We start from the raw sequence: 25,198 nt of genomic DNA on the forward strand, positions 1-25,198 counted from the left end.
ACTATTCACATATTAATAGGCAGTGAAAATATTGGTGCAAGATATAAACTAATTCATTTTTAAAATCACCATACTTTCCTTAAGTTAAAAGCTTATGGTTCAACATAATTTACAATCAAACCGGTGTGTATTTTATATTATTTATAATGGTAGAAACTATAAAAATAATGCAGTGATTCAACTGAACCTCGAGAAGGAGCTTGACTTTAACACACTACGTCAAAGTATGGTTGCTTTGCGCAAAGTGGGTCAACTAAAGGTTCTTTTACAAGAAAAACTAGGATTACGTTCCCTGGAACAATTGTTATCTATTACGAGCCCATATGTAGCACATTCAGCAAATTTCATGATAACATAATTCTATGTATTGTTTCACGTGCTATCAATCTTATGCTGGCCGCACACTGAGGGAGCAAACGAGTAGAAGCAAGTGTTGCGAATTAGTTTATTCCGGTTCAACTTAGCTCTTTGTTCCCTCAGTGTGTGTGTGCGTGTGTGTAGCCATCACACTTCACTACTCTCTGGACGTCCAACATAATCCATAGCAAAACACAACAGACGACAGGCAGTTCAGGTCTCGATCTGCACACTCGCCAATCGAAATTTTCCCGCAATTTTACCTTCAAACATTGGAAAGAGGGTAAAGCATCAGATGCTGTTCCTAGAGCCACGCAGCGTTGCAAGTGACCTTGGAGCAACTCTCTCTCAATTTACGACCGACCTATTTGAATGCATGGAGAGCTAATTTCCGACAAACCTCAAGGGAGCAAAAATGACGTAGAACACTTTCCTCTACTCGTTTGCTCTCTCAGTGTGCGGCTAGCCTTACAAAGTTATCATTTTCGGATAAGAATATCTGCAAGAAACCCTTTTAATTATAATATATGCTAAAATCTATCTGTGTGCTCCATTAGATAAGTTCTAATATATATATATATATATATATATATATATATATATATATATATATATATATATATATATATATATATTCCACTCTTCATATAAATTCCATCACATCACCATCAAATATGGCCTATTTCTAGCTTTTTAACCTGTATGCACCAGTATGACCGAATGGATTACATACAAGCCTTCGATTCCGGATTCTGCCAGCGGTCGGACACAGAATAATTAATATTCTCTTATCATGTAAGTGATTGGAGAGCTGCTTCAATTAATAAATAACAAACTTCCATCTTTAGAAGATTGTATTTAGTGACGCGTAATTTACTTAACAATCTTACAATTTCAAGTGCCGTGTAGCATTAGAAATTACCACGTGCTGGTAATAACATGGCGCTGTTGAATACCAATGCTGTATTGAATTGGAAAGTAGTATCCTTTTCCTCTTATATAACAAAACCAAAGGTATATATATATATATATATATATATATATATATATATATATATATATATATATTAAAATGCTAGGTTTATATGTTTGTGGACGTTTATATGTTTATGGTCAATTCTTTTAACAATGATACCTCGTAAACCACAAGTGCTAGAAAGATATCGATTTCACTGATCGATTGCAAATTTTCTGTAGATTGTTCAGTTCTAATTTAATATTTTAGAAAATGGTCGTTATTTCTTTATTACATTTTTAGGGGTACAATGGAAGTATTGAAATTTTAAAAATAAAGCATCATACCCTACAGTTATACATTCCAACACAATACATTTGTATACGGGGTTAGTATATCTCTCTGGCGTTTGTTTCTTGGCCAAATGATAATGAAAAACGATAACAATTTCTCCAGTCTAAAATGAATCTTTATTGTTTGAAGTGTTTTGCCCAATGAACACACCATATATCACTGACATTATAATTAATTGTGTTTGTAATGTATTTGCTTATTACATACTGCATGCAAGAAGAAAGAAAACGGTGATCATACATGAATTAGAAGCTCCAACCGGAACTAGGCTCAAATCTTGCAAACGGTGCGAGATATTAAAAAAAAAAAAGACAATCGAAAAATCTCCCCTTTATGATGCCCCTTGCCGATTTTTATCAAGAAGTCCTATCACTTGTGTCTCTAAAGGGACATGTACAAATTTGTGAGGAATGACAAGGAGATTCATGATCTTGTGAATGATGTACTGTGTAGAGAGCGCAGGCTCATCTAGTTTCAAATTAAAATCAGAATACATGTTAATGGTGTAATTCTATGACCTCATATCAAAGTGCACCTGGTAACTTCAAATACCAATATTCGTGCCTTAGACACAATTTCCGCATTTCCCTTCAAAACAACAAACGTTTCACAACTCAGAGTAACTCCATGCTCTTTCAATTCGTATTATTGGGGATCGTTACATCTCTTTTCTCATTACCATCATACTTGAAAGCGAATTCCATCGAATATTCAAATATATTTGGAACATTTCATAAGATTTTTTTTTCAATTAATTTCATAAAGAGAATCTCTGTTTGTACTTACCTATGATATTAATTGTAAATTTATATCCCTATACAGATGTAATCATTCATTCATTTACAGCGTAAATTTGTATTATTCTACGTACGTTTAATCTTCTTTCTGAATAAATATTTGATTTTAATTTTAAATTATATATGAGCTAGTGACATTAACGCATCTTCAAATATATTTAATTTTAATGTTTGCATTACTGCAATTGCTATTGGATGTGCGCTTTATGTAATAATAATAATAATAATAATAATAATAATAATAATAATAATAATAATAATAATAATAATAATAATAATAATAATAATAATAATAATAATAATGAACATTTTTAATTGAAAAATAAGTTTGAACAGTTTGCATTTAATTTCCTGTTAAATACGTCCAGTGAAATTTAATAATTTTATATGACACAAATAATTTGTTTCATTAAAACTAATTTTCTTTTCCATTACGTGCATTGCTCACATAATTACCGCAGAGGCAGGTAGGACAATTACAGCAAATAAGCAATAAAAAACATATGAAATTCATAGATCAACCTTAAAGCATCAGACATATAAAGAAATATTTAAGTAGGATTATTTATTAGTTTAGAGTTTAGAGTCCCGTTCAACACCGAGGCTATAGAATCCGCGGACCTAAGGTGGAATCTGAACCACCATAATGCGTTCGCATTTGAAGATTCTGCCACCGGGTATCGAACCAAGGAGCCGACGCAAAAAAAAAAAAAGATACGCACACTAACCACTTTTTTCCCCTCACTCTTACTTTCATTTTGTTCTTTACATTTTTCAGGATACCGGATGTCATAGAAACAGATGAACACAGAAACATTCAGGACAGTTCAAAATTCGATCTTTTCTGCAGAGGTACTCAAACACTCACTCACAGTTACTTTCAGCTTACGATCGCCAGCAGGGACGGATCCAGAATTTTCTGAGGGGGAGTGCACCAATGACTACCAATCACACGAAAAGTCTTCAAAGTGACATGTGACAATATTCTTTACACCTGATAACTGTGGTACATAGACCGGGGGGGAGTATTTTAAAGAGGGTTGCAAGTGATATGCAGGAAAAAAAAAAGTTCTCTCCTACTGGCTTCTGTTTTCTCCCTACTTGACAAATGTTACATTGTTTTGCTTGGTGAATCATTTTCCTCCAACCTTCAGAAAATCGAATTAAACTATAGCTTTTGCAAAGCTCTACTTTCTTTTAAGCCCCAAACCAAACATGATGGCAGAAAGTTTCGGAAAGTCTATTTTCATTGCTAACTTCTCATTTTAAATCGTGTATATTTACAACGAAGGGGGAGGGTGCACATGCACCGGTGCACCTACCCTAAATCCGACCCTGATCGCCAGTCTAACGCTTTAGGTTGCTAGACTACACCACACTGGCACTAGAGCAACGGGAGCGTTATTTAAGTATGAGTTACGAGAAAGGAAGAAATAACAAATGTACAATGAGTTTATGTAATAACAACTGAGTTTCATATCACATTATGAAGATTTTGTAAATTTCTTCTAAACCATTCGGTCCAATATTTAAACTAGAAATGCCATACAAGATCTGATCAAACGGTACGGTGAATGTAGTTGCACAGCGCCATCTATCAAAGTCTTAACCATTTCAACAAGTCACCCCGATAGCCTGAACCTTTGGGATAGTCAATTTCGAGTTTGAACGAATTGTGACGTGTGAGTTGGCTTCTAGAGGCAGAACAGTGAGGACGTGTTAAGAGTGTTTGTCGCATGTCAACATTTAAGTTTTGTTTTAAGTTGCAAAAAAAAGTGCCAAAGAAGCTGGCAAAATATTAAAATCAATGTATGGTGATGAAGGGGTGGCCAGGCACGCATCCACGGAGGTCTGGGGGCTTCCCCCCACTAAATTTTTGCTGTCCCCCTAAAATTTTCACGATAGGCTTGCAAATAAATTGTAATATGGTGATGAACTATAATATGCTTGGATCGGCCCCCCTAACTTCAGCCGGGTCCCCCTACATTTTTGGGCTGGCTACCGGACTGGTTGTGGCATTGAAGGCAGTTTCTAAGTGGTATGAGCGATTCAAAAGTGGCAAGGACTCGATTGCAAACAAGGAACTATCGAGATGTCCTCCGGCGTCAAAAACAGATGAAAACGTGCAAATGTGGTACAAATAATTCGTTCAAACACGCAAATGACTATACAAAAGCTTTTCGAAGAACTAATATTTCGTACAGGTCCGTGAAGAGCATTTTAACCGCTGGTTAAATAAAAAAAATTACCTCATCTTTTACGAAAATTCACCGAACCACACATTGCTTTTTAACTGCGATTGTTTGGCCGAATAATATTAGTCTGTCCAAATCCGCCTTACTCACCAGATTTAGCATCATGCGACTTCTGGCTCTTTCCAAAAATTAAAACTGTGCTTAAAGAAAAACGTTTTGAGACCATTCCTGAAATTGAGAGTGTCACGACATAGCAGCTGATACGCCATTCCAAAAGAAACCTTCCAGAAATGCTTCCAGTCACTTATTCAACGTTAAAATAAGTACATTGGTAGCCAAGGGCAGTACTTTGAAGGAGACTAAATCAAATTCCATGTAAACTTATTACTTTGTTTCTAATAAAATTATTCACCGTAGAGTTTGATCACACCTCGTATCTACTATAATGTCAATTTCAATACATGAATAAGCACAAAGAAGAAAATTATAATTCAAACACTGAATCTGTATAGTCCCTACACAAAGAATTACCGATATGACAGAAATCACGAAAAACAAAATTTTCATTTAAAGTACTTACCTATAAGGAAGATGCTTCTGACCATTGAAGATCGCAATGAGAACATTTCCGAGTCCTGATAAGGGAATCCCCCCAGTTGCCTTCCCTCGTTCACAGCTACCAAGGTCTATAAGATGTAGACGGCTTCGACCTCCAGCCACTGGAATAATAAACAGAAAGCAAGCGTTTTAACAAATACTGAAGATATTTTTTCCTTTCTAAGGTTCCATATTGTAAAAAAAAATAATAATAAATAAATAAATAAATAAATAAATCCAAAATCCTCTGTACTGATTCCTCTACCTACTAGGGTAGCAGGTAGAGAAATTAGTATACGGTATTTTGGACTTACTTTTTTACAACCTTTTATTATTAAAATTTAGTTATAAATCACTATAACTGTGGTCTGTGGATCAAAACAATGTTTTTATAGGGTTTCGTTGGTTAAGTGGATAGTCTTAAGGCCCAGGTATCCAAGGGAGGATACTTCAGTGCTCCACGCAACCTAAAGAGTTAAGGTTAGAAACGCTCAGTGCTCCAGACAAGAAAAAAAAATGTGGTTGAATACTCACAGAGCTTCAGGTAAACTAAGTGGACAAGGAACCTAAGAGCTCTAAGCAAGCTAAGAGGGTTGGGTTAGGTAAATCTTTCAAAGTTTCAGCCAAGATAAGATAGAGAGAAACCTTAGCGCTCTAGGCAAGCTACGAGAGGGAAGTGAGTAGTCAAACCTCATGCCATTGGAGATCCTCTGGCGTCTTTTATACCCCTTTTAGTGGGTGGTGGCGGCAAAAGTATTTTTTTCGGTTACGTGTCCTATTGGTGATGCTGATATCTGTCGGCTGCTGGCTTGTAGTAGTAGTAGTAGTAGTAGTAGTAGTAGTAGTAAAGAAACGTTTGGTTTTATTTACAAATATGAGACACGTGTAGAATATAGCAATATTCATATGATTTATTATCATTATATACAACCGAAAAAAATATGTGTAACTGATCACCGACCAAGCTGAAAATGATCCGCATGTCTGGAAACGATCCGCATGTACAAATAGAAGAAAGAATAACAGTTAAAGTAAAATTTTATGTCTAAAAATTACAAATATCTTAACATTTTAAAATTGCAATGTTTTAAAAATTACTTAGGCGTATCACATCAACATGACTGATACTGCTGATGACACTTGAGTATTTCTCAAATTTAAATATGAATGTTCCCTCTCATCTACACCCATTTCTTAATAATTTCTAAATATAAATCAAGATTATAAACAGAACAAACGCTTTGAGAAAACCCGTTCTGACATCTAGTGTTAAAATCCCTGTACTAGAAACAGAAGCACGTTTCCGAGGCATAAGAATAACTGCAGGTGAAATGCTTTCCCCGTTAATGCTAGCAATTACCGCGCAAAGAGAGATTGTTAATCGTCACACACACAAACACAAAATTAGATTCTAACAAATGAAAATGCGTATATATATAAATCGCTTTGGCTTCTAGGCAGGTCGACAGGAACAAAGCAGCTTATAAGCGCTTTCAGTGTCTGCCCTGTTCACATTGTGGTTGTAACAAAATGGCTGCTCCCACGTACATTCAAACACATAAACGTAGAAATGGATTTAATGCGGTTATTGTTAGGCACCCGCAGAGTTTCTCTCGGTACAAACTTTTATATTTTCTCCCCCCTCCCCCCATGCCTCCCCATTATTTTTCTTCCTTTTTGAGACAGAAAAAGAAAATTATAATGGCGCTCCTCTGAGTGAACTAATGCAATAGAGAAAGAGAGATAGATAATTCTTCAGCTCAATTTAAGGTATTTTCGTCTCAAAAGGTTGTGTGTGACCTCGTCGTTTTGCTCTGCTCCCACTCGGATCCCACCTATTGTTGTTCGAAAATGAGGCAGCTTTTATGGAAGTTTACATTCCCTTTGTTTTCGAGTCATCATCACTTAGCTTCAACAATTGATTGCTAGGATTGCCAGGCTACGTATTTTATTTAACACTTTCCAGAGAAATCTCAAAATATTTATAGAGCTAGATGTTGATAACTTTGTGTTTCATAAATTGTATACAGAAAATGAAATCCCTGCTAAGTACCAAAAATGGAAAAGTTCGGTTTAACCCTTAGTTGGTAACATCCAAAAAATAAGCTATAACAGTAATATCCGCCTCAGAGACGGACACACACAATTGAGACGTTTGAAGCCAAAGTGGTGTAAGTCAGTTTCCAATCAGGTTTAGATACACCCAGAGAATTCAATTTGCGTAACAAAATTCATTAACTGAATAGTTAAGCACGCCGTAATTCACTTGTGTATGTAGCCATGAGTTCAATACAACATGCGTCACCGCTGAGAATATATTTCTAAGCATATATCTTGTAAAATTTTATCAACACATATTTGTATCTCAATAGAATATGCCTTCTGACAATTAGAAATGATCTTATTAAAACACACACCTGCTGCTGGAGAATTCTCTTTTCCTTCGTTCACGAGTATCTGTATCATCAAACCTAAGAGCCGCCAGCAAAACTTTATATCTTTTCAGAGATAGTTGCACGAAAAGCATGAAGTCCAGTGCAGTCAGTTGAAAAAAGTGACGCCAAGTTTTCAAGCACTGACTTAAAAATCTTAGCGTGACGTAATTAAGATCTATTTCTGGATTGCTGACATGACCTTTTCTGGATAAATGATCTTGTTCAGGAACATACAAATCATCGGATCTGTAATCATAATAAGTTTCTGATTACAGCCATCTGTAATTGTTCTATAGCCAGTTAAAGTATAGCCCTACTCCTTTGTGGTATATCTTTTCTACTTGACATCTTAAAATATTGATTTTCGAAACGAAAGAAAACACACAAATATTAATAGTTGTCAGTATAAAGTAATATCCCTCACTTAGACGGACAAAATATATTACCTTTACAGTAATATCCGCTTGCGAGACGGCGTAGAATAACTTTATATACTTCGAAGTTTGCAACGATGAGCTAGACACGCGACCACCGGCACAAACCATCATAGTCAATCCACAACTAAAGCATAGGTGAATTATCAGATCAAACCGTGAATATGCGTACCAACTCTGAACAAAAAAATATCGTGTATCCGCCCGGGAGACGGATATTACCAACTAAGGGTTAATATCAAAATGTGGGTTATATGCCTAACACTGTTCAGTTAAAATCGGGCTACCTAGCATTCAATGTGGAAGTAGTTCAAATAATAGCCAGAAGAATGCACAGGGGCCTATGTCCCACTAGTTCTGAAGTGAAAAGCCCCAACATATTCATTTTGGCAAATAGCATGGATTTTATAATTACTCTACAATTCTCAAGCATAGTTTGGAAATAATATGACGCGAGGAGTCGAAAGAATGAACTTTGAGTAGGAGATAAACAAGAAAAAACTATAGAAGTATTATCAAAAAAGCTGCACACCTCTAAGAAGTCTTTACTAACAAAACAATGCTAGGGCAAGAGAGATAATGGTTCCACATCATAGTCTCATTTTTTCTTCATTTCACTGATGTACAGATCCTACTGCCTTCACAATATTCTTATAAGTATATTATGTGCGTATTTCTGAAGAAGTGCGGCGATCACAGAACCAGTAGCCTTATTTCTCCACACGGGAAAAAAATATTACGCGCATACTAAACATGCGTTTGGAAAGTAAGATAGAAGAAATGTTGGAGGAAGATCAATTTGGATACGGGAAAGGAAAAGACACCAGAGATGCTGTTGGGCTCATGAGACTTATATCAGAACGAGTCCTTAACGTAAACGAAGAGTTGTGTTTGTGCTTCATCAACTAGAAAAATTCTTTCGACCGGCTCAATTAGACCAAACTAATAAACATACTTTTAAAAAATCGGGGTTAACTGGACAGACCGACGACCCATTTGCAACCTGTACATAGGACAACGAGTGAAGTTGCGCTTAATGTGGAGATTGGAAGAGGAGTCAGACAAGGATGAAGTATGTCGCCCCAATTATTCAACATTTACAGTGAATGTTTAATGAAGGAAGCATTAATGGGAATTGGAGATTTCAAGATTGGAGGGCAGATCATTAACCAGATCAGGTATGTAGATGATACAGTTATATAGCTAGGACTGAAGAAGGACGACAGGAGGTGATTGACAAAATAGTTGACACTGTTAAACTATGGAATGGAAATAAACATTGAAAAATCGAAAAGTCATGAGAATACCTTACGGGTCAGAGTAGAACAAAGAGAACTTGATGAGGTCGATAATTTCGATAATTTCAAATATCTGGGAAGTATTTTGACGAGAGACGCTTACTGCACCAAAGACATAAGGTCAAGAATTGTCATAGCCAAAGAAGAATTCAACAAGAAAAGATCACTCTTAACTAGCAGACTTAATATTAGACTAAGGAAGAAGTTGTTCAAGTGCTTTATATGGAGTGTTGGACTGTATCGTTCAGAGATTTGAACACTACAGAAGTTATAGAAAAAAATATTTAGAGAGCTTCGAAATATGATGATGGAGGAAGATGGAGAAGACAAAATGAACAGAGTAACACATGAAGATGTTTTAAAACAGATAGAAGAGATGAGGACACTTTTAGCTAGCATCCTTTGTAGAAAGGTCAATTCGATTGGACACATCTTGCGAAGAAATTGTCTTCTTCATACCGCTATAAGAAACGATGCAGGGAAAGTAAGGAATAGAAAGAAGAACAAATGGATCGTTGATTTGAAAAATAGAACAAAATATTGGGAGTTAAAAGAGAAAGCTAAAGATCGAGAAACATGGAAGAAACATTTCCAGTGCCAAACCAAAAATCAAAAACCTATTAGTCCCAGGACCTGCCAACAGGGATAATAATAATAATAATAATAATAATAATAATAATAATAATAATAATAATAATAATAATAATAATAATAAGAAGAAGAAGAAGAAGAAGAAGAAGAAGAAGAAGAAGAAGAATTGTTTTATGTGTCGCGTTTATTTCCTCTAGGCTAGAGGAAAATAAAACTTAATGGCAGTGAATGAATTGCTGGAATAAAAATGTAAGATGATACGAATGTACCCCGAGAAATCTCCACGGACACTCCACCACAAACTAACATGGTCTGGTATCGAATCAGGAATTTCTTGCGCCACAAATGAGCGTACTAGGACTGAGCCATCGCGCCTCCCTCAGTACTTTAAGAAGAAGTACTTTACTTAAATACAAAATTTGAGGTGCCTAGTATCAAAATCCGCCACATCCATTTCACTTAGTTGCGAGTAATCTCGCAAAACGTGCAGTGAAGCTCCATATACACGAGTACAAAGTCCCATATTTGAACTAATTTTTTAGTATGAAATATTAAGATTTTAAATAAAATTCTGTTTCCATAGAATTCCTCTAGATCAAACATATAACAAGCGATATATAACTCAATTTGTTTAAAAATATGGCGGCTTTTGATACTATAGGCGTCTCATTTCTCAGAAATACTTCCTTCATAAACCATACAGTATTATTGTTTTAAATCAAATTTACAAAAATTATGTACAAAGTCGAGAATTTTTTTTTCCAAAATTTAGAAAAAAGAAACAAGATATAATTTCATAAATACATTTCATAATTGGCAACTTTGCGAAATTTTAAAATAATTAATAAACTCCTTGTTAATAACAGTCTTTTAGAAAATGAGTAGCTGAACTCTTTAACGACAAAAGTGGTTACCAGCAATTAGCTTGAAAGCAATGAAATTACTTAGCGAAAAACAATACTTGCTCCACTTAACCCAAGAAGATTAATAAATCCTTTATACATAACATCCTTTGTGACTTGGTATGTTTTCCATCTTCATAATTAGTCTTAAAATAACATAAGAAAAAGAATTGGCTTCCAAGAAAGTGAACTACCTTCTTGCAAACAAATCATTAAGGAAATTATTGTAGCAAAATAAGAAAATGAGGAATTTAAACAGAGACAATTATCAAAACCGCAGAATACAAGTCTAAAATTTCCTCAAGAATATAGTTATATGCTCTCATTTTGCAAAGTTTATTCTTGTTTCTAGAATATACCAACATTAACTTTCATTCTCTTTAGGCCTCAACTGTCAGAAGAATAATTAGCTAAATAAATAAGGCCAAATGCCTTTCTGCCTTTCAGAGTCCTAATGAAAGATCTCACACAGTGTGAAATGTCACCAACATGGAATGTTTTGTAAGTGCTCCAACTCCGTAAACTTTCACAAAACACAAAGGTAGAAACAAAACTTCTTTGACTCGTCAGTTTCAATGTAAATAACATGGTATCCGGAAGTCTGAGTATTCCATTCTTGTTCTACTGCTTGCGTTTCAACACGAAAATAAGATTATGCATATGTAACTATACAAAGTTTTCATATATACGAGATGTATTCAAAAAGTTTCCGGAATTTCGTTGTAGCTCTTTATTACTACAATATAAGTGCTTACGTACTTAACCCTTATCCGGGCAACCGGGGCCTCCCAGGCCCAGTAGCTTCATTTTTCTAAAATTTCTCAATAACCATACATATTTCGAAGACATAAAATACTGAATTCTTCTATCTTTCGTCGAAGTTAAAATCATGAACATATCGAGTTGGTAAAGCTAATGTTTTTTTTTTTTTTTTAATTTGAAAATCTTTTCCTGACGTACTGAAATTCCTGTCAAATATTAGATCAAATTGTCGCATAATTATATATTGAACACGTGACTATTGTAACCTTTAGTCGGAACAGTATGCGGCAACAGACATTGAATTTTGAGTGTTCTGCACTTAAAATATATACTGGGCCTGACAGGCCCCGGTTGCCCGTTTACGTTACAAAAATGTCTGGACCGGATTTGCTATTCTGCTTGGCTTACAAAAGCGTGACACGAAGTTTCGCTACTTGACAAAAATATATACCGGTACATTCTAGACTAGTCTAAACAGTAAGTGACAATAGGCATTGATTTTGTGTATTCTGCACTTAAAATATATACTGGGCCTCACAGGCCCCGGTTGCCCGTTTACGTTACAAAAATGTCTTGCCCGGATAAGGGTTAATCTCCTTCAAAGTAGGCACCTTTGGAACACACATACTTGCAGCAACGATCCTGCCATTCTGGAAACACCAACGAGAACCTTCTTTTAGTATGTTCCGAAGTTCAGCAGTCGCGTTAGTTTTGATCTCTTCTACGTTGACGATACGTGTCCACACCATTTTCAACTTTAAGGCTATCAAGGTCTGTGAAGCAGATTTTAACCAATTTGTAAATGAACGTGATGTTTGCGCGTTGCTCTATCTGTGAAATTGAGCCAACTGATAACTGCACACACACTCCTCCGTTCAGCTACACTATTCGTACATTTCCTGTTAAGACGTGTTCACACTTGTCAAATTCATAATTAGGAAACCGAAGGACTGTGCTGCACAAGATTTATTGTGGTTGCATTTCCTGTTAAGACGTGTTCACACTTGTCAAATTCATAATTAGGAAACCGAAGGACTGTGCTGCACAAGATTTATTGTGGTTGCATCATAAACTACAACAACATTCCGGGAAGTTCTTGACCGTCCCTCGTATGTATAGTTGAATCAACTTTCTTTAAAAGCAATATTCCAGTGGCTTGCTAATACTGTTTGTTCAAGCATACACCACGCAATAAGTATTACTTTTAATATTCCAAAACGCAATAAGTATCGCTTCGAAAAAAAAAAAAAAAAAAAGACACAATGAAGAATAGACATTCAGATGTTTGCTAGGTGCAGCTGTCCAATATTCACTATTTTCACGTATAATGCATCAATGGAGAGGAATGCGTGCTGAAATGAAAAATGAAAAAAAATAGATATGGTATGTAATTGCTAAAGAAAAGGAGGCAGCACAAACTCCTAACTAGCCTAGAAGACAAGAAACAAATGGCAGAGAAAGTAAAATTGGGGGGATATGCTGTAGTTTACGGAAAGCGCAGCAACTCTTCAATTCCAGCACACTACACCTACATAGCACACAAACAGACAGCAACATAGATAAAAGACTGTTGAAATGGAATACAGTCTGTACAATAAGTTTACATAAACAATAATAAAATCTTTCCCAACTACTTCTGCCTTGTTTGACAACAGTAGCATAATTTCTCCGAGAAAATATATTTAAATTGAATATTATTTGCTGAAGATTAGGCTAGCGTGAATTTTGCTCAAGATATTCCTTGTTCTATGTATCGTTCTTTATTCTGTTCGTTTGGAATTTAACATCCCTTCTCTGGACTGACACTATATGAGACGATCGAGCTACCCATAAATTGCATGTATAAGTACTACCATATAGTGGCGAAAAATCTACTTTGAGGTCCTTTCGCAGAACTAAAAAATTAAAAAAAAAATACGAGATTTATAGCTTGAGGGCCCCTAAAGATTATCCGGGCTGTTATTGCGGTCACTGCCTCCATCGGAGATTGAGCTATGCATATTATCTATCCATAGGTTTCAGAATCCTTCTTGACAGAATGCCAATTATTGAAGAAAAGAAAGCTCTTCTTTATTTGTGTATTTGTTGAAGTTTACGGTCTCATTTGAGTACCAAAGTTATAAGCGATGTGGACCCACAGTTAAAGGTGGAATCCGAACCACCGCAGTGTTTTCATTTCTCTACCATCAGGAATCAAACTCAAGGACCACGTGCATCAAAGATGCGCGCGCAGATATCTGCATTAGTCAATAGACACCAGGAAGGGCTAGAAGCTCTTCATTAGGTGATAATTGATATTGAGTCATCTTAGAAGATTTAATTATTCATCATATTAATCAAATAGGCTCAGCTCAGAAATCTTGGAAAGGCTCTTATATTCTGTCAGTTGCACAATAAAGACCATAAACCTTACAACTTTGAAGACCAAGTCTTGCATATGCTGATGGAAGACGGTAGTTTTGATAACACTGATTCAACAGATTAATTATTTATAAACTAAATTCCTAGCAAAATAGTTCTTAAGGGTGCCAGGGCTGGAATGATGTGCGGTCAGTACGGCTGGAGTTTGCTACTTCTCTCTTTCCGATAGCTCCCCAATGGTCCTCACCATGTTTAATGGACGCCGGAATTCCAACATCATCAGGTACGTACGAACGTGTTACTCGTCTTTCCTCTGACCAGACTTAAAAAGGCTTGAAGCTTGATTTCGCTGATCTCGTGACAAGCAGTATTCCACTGCGGACAAGACGTTAGCTCGATTAATTATTGACTTGTTTATAAAATTTACGTATCTCATTAATATATGAACATAAACTTGATCACTTTGATAAAACGGTGAGCCATACAATCAACAGAACAAAATAAAAAAATCCTTACCTCCTCCTTTGCGTGATTTGTCGACGCTGTACTGGTAAACATGCAACGTGTAGAGCAGATGGGAATCCTTAGAGTCATCTTTACTTCTGGACGCCAGGGCAGCGTCCAGATAGAAAGCTGCTTTTTCCGCTGTCGGGACTCGGAGCTCGCTCTGGTTTTGAAGTTGCGTTCCAAACACTGGATCATCCCTCAGGTACACACCAGGTGATTGTTCCGATTCTGCAAAATATTAAACAAATATATCACATTTTAGTTTTGTGTTAAATCTTTTTAAATTGCGATTCCCAAGTACTTCATTATTCTCAAAAAAATAATAAAAATATCAGTTGTATCTAATAATGTTACTCCATCACAAAAATAATAAAATTTTTAATTCACGAGTTTTAAAAATTATTTTCGAGACGCTTAGCTGTTTTTATAGAGGTATAGAAACTCAATACTCAAGGCTCAATTCCTCAAGCATTGTAGAGAGAGACCCTGAGTTTGCACATATTTAAAATTTAACTGGAGCATTTAGTAAGGTAAAGCTAAAAGGAGTTGAGCTAATGTAGATATAGAGAAAACGAGTAGAGTTGGTGCATCGGGACAGAAATTAACTGACAGAAGTCACTACTAGGGTCATTAAGCCTTTCTGCTGCGCCCAACTTTTCTTATAAAATAATGATAAATAAAAAACTTAAGTAGTTGTCACAGTATTTGGAAAATACTAGTAAATGAACTATTCATAGTTTTCGAAACATTTCGTATAAGCAGAAATTTTATAATAGTGCCGCTGTATGAATAGTCCTCCAATTACATAGCATTATCGCCTATAGCAGAAAACAGCTAGCCTGTGATGATTTCATGACCTTAAAAGCAATCGGCTGTTGCCACTCTAGTAAACAAAGCCAGCAGCACAACAATATTTTCTCAGCTGTAGTGACTAAACGGCGTGACAAACATCTTAGCATTTGAAGGCGGCGCTCCAAGTACCCTTTAAATGATGCTAGCAAATGAGAGGCCAGCGGTATTGCCACGTTTATTTTGTACACATCCACGTTTATCCTTTGCCTCCTGATCGCGCTGTAGTTCGTCTGTTTAGCCATAACCACTACACCCTTTAGCATTCGGCAATATCGCGTCAGAGCTTGTGGTTTATTCGTTTAGCTGAAATGCCAAGATGTTTGTCACAGGCTTTCATTAGGGAAGCTTAGGGTTGTGCGTTAAACTGCAATACAGATTAAAATGCACGTACTTCCAAGTTAGCGCGGGTAAAAAAAGTGGGAGTGGTCAGGTCGAAAGTAACAGCGTCGAGTCTTTAGGTGTCTGATAATTGTGACGTCATTGATGTACACGCAGATTCCTGGCCTATAAGCAGTGATATATTGCTGGAACTTTTGGTGGGTATACGCTCGACTGCTTTCAAAAATATAACATATATCCATCCTTATATAAAATGTTCTTCTGTAAATTTAAGGTGAGTATGCGCTGTACACTGAGAAAAAAAATGTAGGTGGCATACTTAAAAAGATATGTTACATGCGTAATTCCTGTAGTTTTTGGACTTAACGTACACTAGACGTATAACTGAAAACGCATGTTTTATAATACTTTCTGTATAAGTGTTTCATCTATACGTACTTTCCGTATGAAACAATGTAGGCGGTCAGGATCTCACATACAAGTGGACGTATATAACATATAGCTGACGAAGGAAACATAAGTATATGCATGTGATATACGGAAAACTGTTAGATGTCAGACATCCTGCAATGGCATGATGTAACATCTAAGGGCAGTGCCTATGTAGCATACGGATAACTTATGCTCCGTACTTATTTCTATAGTGAGCAAGAGGATACCGTATATTTGTACAATATACCGCTGTCCGGAGAACGGATTTTTCTCTGTGTACTATAAAAATATTACGTGAGTATACGCCGCATTACATCCCTGCCTATAAGAATATGTCCGGAAATAGTTCTCAGTTTATTTGACAGTATTTCGTACTACCTGGCTCACTTTCTTTTATTATTATTATTATTATTATTATTATTATTATTATTATTATTATTATTATTATTATTATTATTATTATTATTTTCGTTGTTTTTAACATTTTCGCTTCTGGGGTTATATAGCAAAATTCTAGCTTCCTGTCAGTTAAGTATATTGTATCAGGTAGCAGATAAAAGGTAGGCCAGTGAAATTTATGTTAAATTAATCTTTAATCATTCTATTTTGAGACGAATACTAACATTTATGTCCGTTGTTGTTAGCTGGAATTGCTTGAATATTACAAACTTTATCCGTTTGCATTAATACAGTAAGTTACTCCGCCGAGTTAAAAAAAAAAAAAAAAAACACTCAATATCACACAACGCACGAATTACGAGCAGCTGTGGAACACGCCTTCACCCTCGTGACACCGGAGTATCTCCGCAAAACATTGCGAAAACTTGGCGCAGAATTCAGCTGCGTTACGACATAGACGATGATCATACTGATGTTTATGACTCTTAAGACTTCAAGGTATCTATGTACAGACATTCTATTATAACTAACACTATACTGTTGAAACTAAATGGGAGGTACGCCCACTTCCGGACCACCCTGTATATATATATATATATATATATATAGTGTTTCAAAACAACACCGACAACGTTTGGGAGGTGATTCCTGACACCAAGATAAGAGAAAAAGTATAAACCAACCTGGGTGAACAAATGCTTCCTTTTCGAGTTATAGGCTGCCAAAAACCTGAAAAAACGAACTTCAAAGGTCCATAGCTACAAAACTATGGGACCTATCGTAGTCGGGTCAAGACTTCACTTAGGAACTAGTATGTGCCCAATGCAAATATCCAAGTTTCAGAATCATGCGGTACTTCCGCAACAGTTTTTATAGAGATAGTTAGTGAGTACTTCAAATTAAATGTCCGTAGCTAAACTCCCTCTATAAAAATGGTTGCGGAAGTACCGCAGGATTCTGAAACTAAGATATTTCGATACTAAGTCCTAAATAAAGTCTTGACTCGACTACGGTAGAACCCATAGTTTTGGAGCTATGGACCTTATAGTTCGTTTTTTCATGTTTTTGCCAGCCTATAACTCCGAAAGGAAGCGTTTGTGTACCCAGATTGGTCTATACTTTTTCTTATCTTGGTGTCAGGAATCACCTCCCAAACGTTGTCGGTGTTGTTTTGAAACACCCTATATATATGAGAAAGAGTATAGCCTACAGATTAAGTGTATAATCAAATTTTTATGCTACGTCAGTCATTTCCCTGTTAGACAAGCAATAGTTTTATTGAGAAAGGGTCCAATGTATGTTGTTAGAAACTTTTGGGGAGAAATCCGGACCTGGTGGATTCCCTCGTGGGTGCGCCACTGATTAAATAGCAAATTTTTTTGCTGTAACAGAACTCTGAAAATAAAATCATTGAAGATTTAAAAAAAAGCGAATAAATTGTTTGTTTAAAAATTCAACAGAAAAATTACAAGTACTTCGCTGACAAATTAACGTGACAAGAAAAGATGATTTTTTTTTATTTTTATTTTTTTTTATTTTATTTTATTTTATTTATTTATTTTTTTTTTTTTTTTTTGTATACCTTAAATTATGTTATAATGTGTGTGTGTTGATTGAAGGAAAGGTCCAGTTGTATGGGATATCGTAAACCTACGTAGAAGCGTATAATTTGGCACGAAACCAATGTTCTCACAAGTGATAAATCTCGTATACAATTTGACACTCATTAAAACTTCACATTACCGGAACAAGCTGTGAGATGACACGGTTATATATATATAAAAAAAAAAAAAAAAAAGAGAGAGAGAGAGAAGAAGCACGTTAGAAGCAGTGACGTCATAATTTAACCCGTTTCTCCTTCGTAGGAAGGATTGAGAATCAGGTAATGGACGGGGAAATGGGGACGGGAGAATCTGACGTGCGGCTGCAGCAGTAAAGGAGCTATCTCGAATCTTTACGACTGCCCTGTTCTGGGGTGGGACCTTTCTGACCTTATGCCGGTGTCGCTTTAAATTAATGTTCGCATTCTTGCCAACAACTCTAGTAGGACACTCATATTACATAGATTTTCATGCTGGTAATTGGGCCCTCAACTTAAATATCCAACTTCCGTGCCCTTTACGAGAATACCGTGTGGAAACGCAAAAGGATAGAAGATATGTGAGGAGGTGTGAGTTTTATACATATATGGTGCAGGTCACTCAACACTTTTACGACCATTCGTAATTACTACTACCATGTAATATTTCCATGGAGAAAAAACGAAAGAAGTGTTGCTTTGTAGAAAGACTAATTCAAACTGAAGGTCACGCAACATATAGTTTTCTTTTTCTAATATTTCTTCTTCATTTCTTATTTGAACCATTGGTGGTAATAATGATTCTTGTTTAGTTGGTGTTATACTGTAACATATGCACATATACATACTAATTTATTTGTATTGTAATTTTAACTAGCTTTCGATTTGCTTCTTATAATACATCATAAAGATGAATCAACAAGTGGACTGGTATTTCTAGTATTTAACAACGGAATTCTCTATGTGAAATGAAATGAAATTTCTAAATTTTACGTCCCACGGTTATGCCGGTTAGGCTAAAGGAGACGGTGATTATGAGAAATGAATGAAATGTGGAATGAAGAAAGTGGGAGGAAACGGGAGAACCCTGAGAAAACCCACGCACACGGTGTTTGTCCACCACAAAGTTCACTTGGCGGGGGCTGGGATCGAACCCGGGACCCCAAACACCAGAGGTGAACGCTCTACTACTGAGCCACCGCGGCCCCTGGAATTCTCTATGTCTGTGTGTGTCTGTCTGTCATTTGCGATTTTTTTTTTTTTTTTTTCAATTTTGAGCCCTCTATTTTTTGAGCCTTCAATTTTGAGCATGAAAAACTATCAGAGAAAGTGATGGAATTTTTCGCGTCACTCTTACCATTCCCGAGATATTGGTCAAAAATAGTTCCGATTTCGGGAGATCGAAGGAACCATATCTCTTCTAAGAGAGATCTTATTAGTGTTTATCAATACCTAAGAGGATAGTGAACATTTTGGTACCACTGATCCGTTAATCGATGGCCACTGGCCGTTTCGGGAGATTTTAGGAGCCATATCTTGGGAACCGTAAGTCATAGAGAGATTATATTTCGCAAATTTTTGTGAGAAACAGAAGTAGATGTGGGTAAAAAGATTTACTTGTACATGTAGGAACAATCACAGTTATCCCTCCGCTCCATTCTTTATAAGTTCGTTCTGGCAATGCTCTTGGAGCATTTTCATCTGCTTGTATTTTATTTGTTCTAAAGAAGTTCGACAAACAAATTAATACCCATAGCATTAATATAAAATGCATATACAGGATTTGTCCGGAAAGTAATAGGACTGAGTCGATTTTTAAAAAAAAGTTATTGAGCCAATCGTTACAATTCTTTAAAATCTTTCAAAATAGGCTCCTTCTGCGTCGATGCAGCGCTGCCAGCGCGATTTCCAAGCATTGAAGGCGTCACGGAAGTCATTCTCCGGAATAGCCTTGAGAGCCGCGGTGCAAGCTGCTTGGATCTTCTCTGTCGTCTCAAAATGCTTGCCTTTCATCGGGCGTTTCAGGTGAGGAAACAAAAAGAAGTCCGGGGGGCCACATCTGGGCTGTAGGGCGGCTGCGGAAGCGTTGGGATGCCGGCCTTGGTCAGGTAGCTGTTCACAAGAAAGGCGGTGTGAGCCGGGGCGTTGTCGTGGTGCAGCTTCCAGTCGGCTCCGATGTTTGGTCGGACCCGATTGACCCTTCGTTTGAGTCTCTTGAGCACTTCCACGTAAAACTTGGCGTTGACGGTTTGTCCAGGAGGAACAAATTCATGGTGGACGATGCCTTTGATGTCAAAAAAGACAATGAGCATCGTTTTCACTTTGGATTTGCTCATTCTTCCCTTTTTTGGGCGAGGAGACGCCGGCGTGTGCCACTCGGAAGATTGCCTCTTTGTCTCGGGATCATACTCAAAGATCCATGATTCGTCACCTGTGATTACGTTATTCAAAAATTGGGGGTCACTTTCACACATGTTCAAATTTTCTTGGCACAATTCCACTCGCCGCAATTTCTGGTCGTCAGTGAGCACTTTTGGGACAATCTTCGCGCGCACCTTGCGCAAGTCCAAATGCTTCGTCACAATTTCATGAACCACAGTTTTTGGTAAATTTAACATCTGGGCAATTAAACGAATACTTACAAGGATGGGTCACGCAGTGGCTCCACTGAGATCCGAACGAGACAATTGTGTTTGCATTTGATATGTTATAACTAGATGAATTCCCAAGTTATACGTGCCACCGAGCGGAATATCGTGAGTTACAACATATTTTGTAATGTAAGAACTACAAAAAATTTACTTGGCATAATAGTTTGAACCTGGTCATTTGTTCGAAAACGGTTGAGTAAGTGGAAAACTCGGCCAACACGTATCCCATCATTTTCAACGACAAACATTTTTGGGGTAAAAACTTTGTCCCAGGGTCTCCCGCAGGGTCCCAGACGGGGTCCAACTCATAAATTTCAAATAGCAAGGGGGGTTAAGTGGCACATCATTTGAAAGCAGTTGTAAAATGAAAGAAAATGCAACAAGTCTCGACTTTCTACAACAACCCTGTGCAAAATGGCGATGTGTCAAAGTGTAAACGAAAACTTAATTGAAAAGTCCATGGTCACCCCCTATAAATCGGAAATGGTAAGATAAATGTGAAAACAGGAAAGGATGTGTGGCATTATTTTCAAAGTACAACGAATTAAAGTGAAAACGTCTTGGCCCAGGGTCCCCACATGGTCCCAGGTGGGGTCCAACTAAAAAGTTTCAAATGCCAAGAGAGGTAGGACATCGTTTGAAAGCTGTTGTTAAGTGAAAGAAGACGGAGCGCATCTCGACTTTCTACGACAACCCTGTCCAAAATTGCGGTGGGTCAAAATGTAAACAAAAGCTTAATTGAAAATATATTGCCACCTTAAATCCAAGAGGGCCGCTCCAAACCTATGTCGAAAGGATTAGCGTACCAAACTGCTGAAGCTACGAAAACAAATTCGGCATTAATGTTGATTAGTAAGTGACTAAAATATGCAAAATGTTCAAACACGCAACACCCTGAGTTCAAAATGCCGCACTATGTATCGAACGCATATCCAGCTCACACCACTGGTGTTGGAGAAGCGAACGTTTATGGTTAATAGTAGATATCCACAAAATATCAAAGAGTATAATCTGTAATCCAATGTAGCTGCCAGCGTGAAAAATGAGTTTGTATATATTTGGTCTAGGAATTAATTCGTGCGGGTGGACAAGAGATGGCGCAACGAACGGAGCGTCCCACAGTTCCGTGTATCCACACATGTGTTGCAAACCCCTGTCATCGCGTATCGTTCGTAGTATAGGGCAGTGGATTAAAGCGTCAACAACACCAGTTTGTAGTTAAATGAACATGGCGCAATTTGTGCCTGATAAAGTGTTTTTGCGGGGTGTCCTGCTGCATTACTTTAACATGCAGAAAAGTGCGACTGAAAGTCATCGTATTTTGGTGGAAGTGTATGATGACCATGCTCTAGCTGAGCGAACGTGTCAGAAGTGGTTTACACGGTTTAGAAGTGGTGATTTCGGCTTGGCAGACCAAGAGCGAGCTGGACAGCCAAAAAAATTTCAAGACGAAGAATTGATAGCATTGCTCGAGCAGGATTCGTGTCAAACGAAGGAACAACTTGCAGCAGCATTAGGCGTTGATCAAACAACAGTCTCCAAACGCTTGAAAGGCATGGGTATGATTCAAAAGATGTCACATTGGGTTCCACATGAATTGAAAGACAGAGACGTTGAAAGACGAAAAACCATTTGCGAATTGCTGCTTCAACGACAGAGCAGAAAGGGGTTTCTTCATCGAATTATTACGGGTGATGAGAAGTGGATCCATTACGAGAACCCTAAACGAAAAAAGGCCTGGGTGAAACCAGGTGAACCAGGTCCATCACAACCAAAACGAGATATTCACTGTGCAAAGGTTATGCTGTGCATATGGTGGGATATGAAAGGTGTGGTGTACTATGAGCTGCTGCAACCGGGTGAAACTATGAATGGAGAACGTTATCGACGACAATTAATGCGTTTGAAGCAATCTCTGGCCAGAACACGACCAGAATGGGAGAACAGACATGATAAACTTATTGTTCAACATGATAACGCTCGCCCACATGTCGCAAAACCGGTTAAAACCTATTTAGAAAATGTCGGATGGGAAGTTTTACCCCACCCGCCGTATTCACCAGACGTTGCTCCTTCGGACTACTACTTGTTCGATTGCATGAACAACGATTTGATTGGACAGCGGTTTACTTCTTCAGAAGATATCGAAACATGGGTCTCTGACTGGATCGCTTCCAAGGATGAGGACTTCTTTTGCCACGGAATCCGTGCATTGCCTGACAGATGGGCGAAAGTGGTGGCTAGCGATGGACAATATTTTTCTTAAGGTATTTATGTATTTTGTGTTTGTACTACAGCTTCAATGTGTGCATACCAACCGCACGAATTAATTCCTAGACCAAATAAATATGTTATTTCTTGGAATACTATGACCAAACCAACAAAGTTTGACGCAGCTCGATGTACTGAAATGACTTACACACGTTTGGTACCACTCGCCAATCTTGCAAATGATCTTTTTTTGCATATTAGGTATTGCTTGAAGTATTGCGATGAAACAAACGAATGACATACAAATGGAACCATCACGAATACGTTACAATAGAGCCCCCGACCTACTGGTGCACCAAGTTCTTTCTGTATGAATTACGTATGACAAAATTAGAAAAATACCCGAAGGTATTCAACTTTTGTTTAGCAGTATGAGTAGGAAATCAGAGTTGTGTGTTCATCGCATATTCGTTATCCTCAAGCAAATAATAATGTCCAGAGAACCGTGACGAACGTGCATTAAGAACAAAATATATATGTGTTGTTACCGAATGAAATAATAGTTGAAGTGAATCGAAATTCAACTGTTCTTTAGTCTTCCTATTATTTCTAAATACATAATAGAGAAAGATAGAGATTAAGATTTCTACTATGAATGACATAGGTCTTAAGCGGCCATCTTGGATTCAAGGTGGCCATAGTTTTTCAATTAAGCTTTTGTTTACATTTTGACCAGCCACAATTTTGCACAGGGTTGTCGTAGAAAGTCAAGACTTGATCCATCTACTTTCATTTAACAAGATCTTGCAAACGATGAGCTTCTTAACCTCTCTTGTCATTTAAAACTTTTTAGTTGGACCCCACCTGTGACCCTGTTGGCTCCCTGGGACAAGACGCTTTAACTCAAATTGTTGTACATTGAAAATAATGCCACACTCCCTTTCCTATTTTCATATTTGTCTCGCCGTTTTCGATTTATAGGGATAACCATGGACTTTTCAATTAAGTTTTTGTTTACATTTTGACCCGCCGCCATTTTGCACAGGGTTGTCGTAGAGAGACGAGACTTGCTGCATTTTCTTTAATTTTACAACAGCTTTGAAATGATGTGCTACTTAACCCCCTTGCCATTTGAAAATTTTGAGTTGGACCCAGTCTGGGACCCTGCGGGGGACTCTGGGACAAAGTTTTTACCCCAAAAATGTTTGTCGTTGAAAACGATGGGATACGTATTGTCCAAGTTTTCCATTTACCCAACTGTTTCCGAACAAATGACTCGGTTCAAACTATTCTGCCAGCTTTGTAGGTTTTATATTACAAAATTTGTTGTAACTCACGACATTCCGCCCGGTGGCACGTATACCTTTGGGATTCGTCTAATTATAACATATCAAATGCAAACACAATTGTCTCGTTCGGATCTCAGCGGAGCCACTGCGTGACCCTTCCTTGTTAGTCGACGGTCTGAGTTCAAAACTTCGCGCACACGAGTCACATTGTCGGTGTTTGTCGAAGTCGAAGGTCTTCCAGCACGGTCTTCATCGGCGACCTCTTCCCGGCCCTCCGAAAAGGCCTTGTGCCACCGAAACACACCACTTCTTGCTAAAGCACCATCTGGGTAAGCCCGCTTGATCATATCAAACGTCTCTGTCGCAGATTTACCGAGTTTAACACAATTTAATCGCGTACCTAAGCTCTAACGAACGCTGCATTTTCGGCTTGCACCACTCACAGAAACACATCGCGCGAAAAAGCCTGTCCTGACTCTCCGTGTGCTCGGAGACAACTGACCAGCCGCTCGTTCGTTAGCTAGGAACGCCCTCTACCGGATCAAGTCGGTGCGCGCACGCTCCGAAGTACAGTCATGGCGGAATAAAATCAGTCCTATTACTTCCCGGACAAACCCTGTATATAATCACAACTGATTTATTTATATAGCATAATGAGAAAAAATTGTTTCGTTATTTGTCTGCAACTTAACTTTTCCATTGCCTCAAGCGTATGAGATATGAATTGAAGCTAAATGTAAGATACAAAGTTACAAACCACATATGATTTCAATGAATCTTGGATCCCAGTTTTGTGCACAGAAGCGTCGTTTAGGGGGAGGAACGGGGCAAATGTAAAACTATTTATATATCGGTGGATAAGCATGTTCTTCCTTCTCACCCAAAGCAAAATCTCAAACGA

At 37.5% G+C, this 25,198-nt stretch overlaps 1 protein-coding gene across 1 annotated transcript in view; it reads right to left on the reverse strand.

The window, feature by feature from the left end:
* LOC145685971 (uncharacterized) overlaps nt 1–25,198 on the reverse strand; it is a 1,426,958-nt gene that overhangs the window by 52,390 nt on the left and 1,349,370 nt on the right. The window contains 2 exon segments of the mRNA XM_081758763.1: nt 5,239–5,377; nt 14,555–14,773. Of these exon segments, the coding sequence (XP_081614889.1) occupies nt 5,239–5,377; nt 14,555–14,773 (358 nt within the window).

This window comes from Thermobia domestica, chromosome 5 (assembly GCF_964235325.1).
Source record: "Thermobia domestica chromosome 5, izTheDome1.hap1.1, whole genome shotgun sequence".
Taxonomy (NCBI): domain Eukaryota; kingdom Metazoa; phylum Arthropoda; class Insecta; order Zygentoma; family Lepismatidae; genus Thermobia; species Thermobia domestica.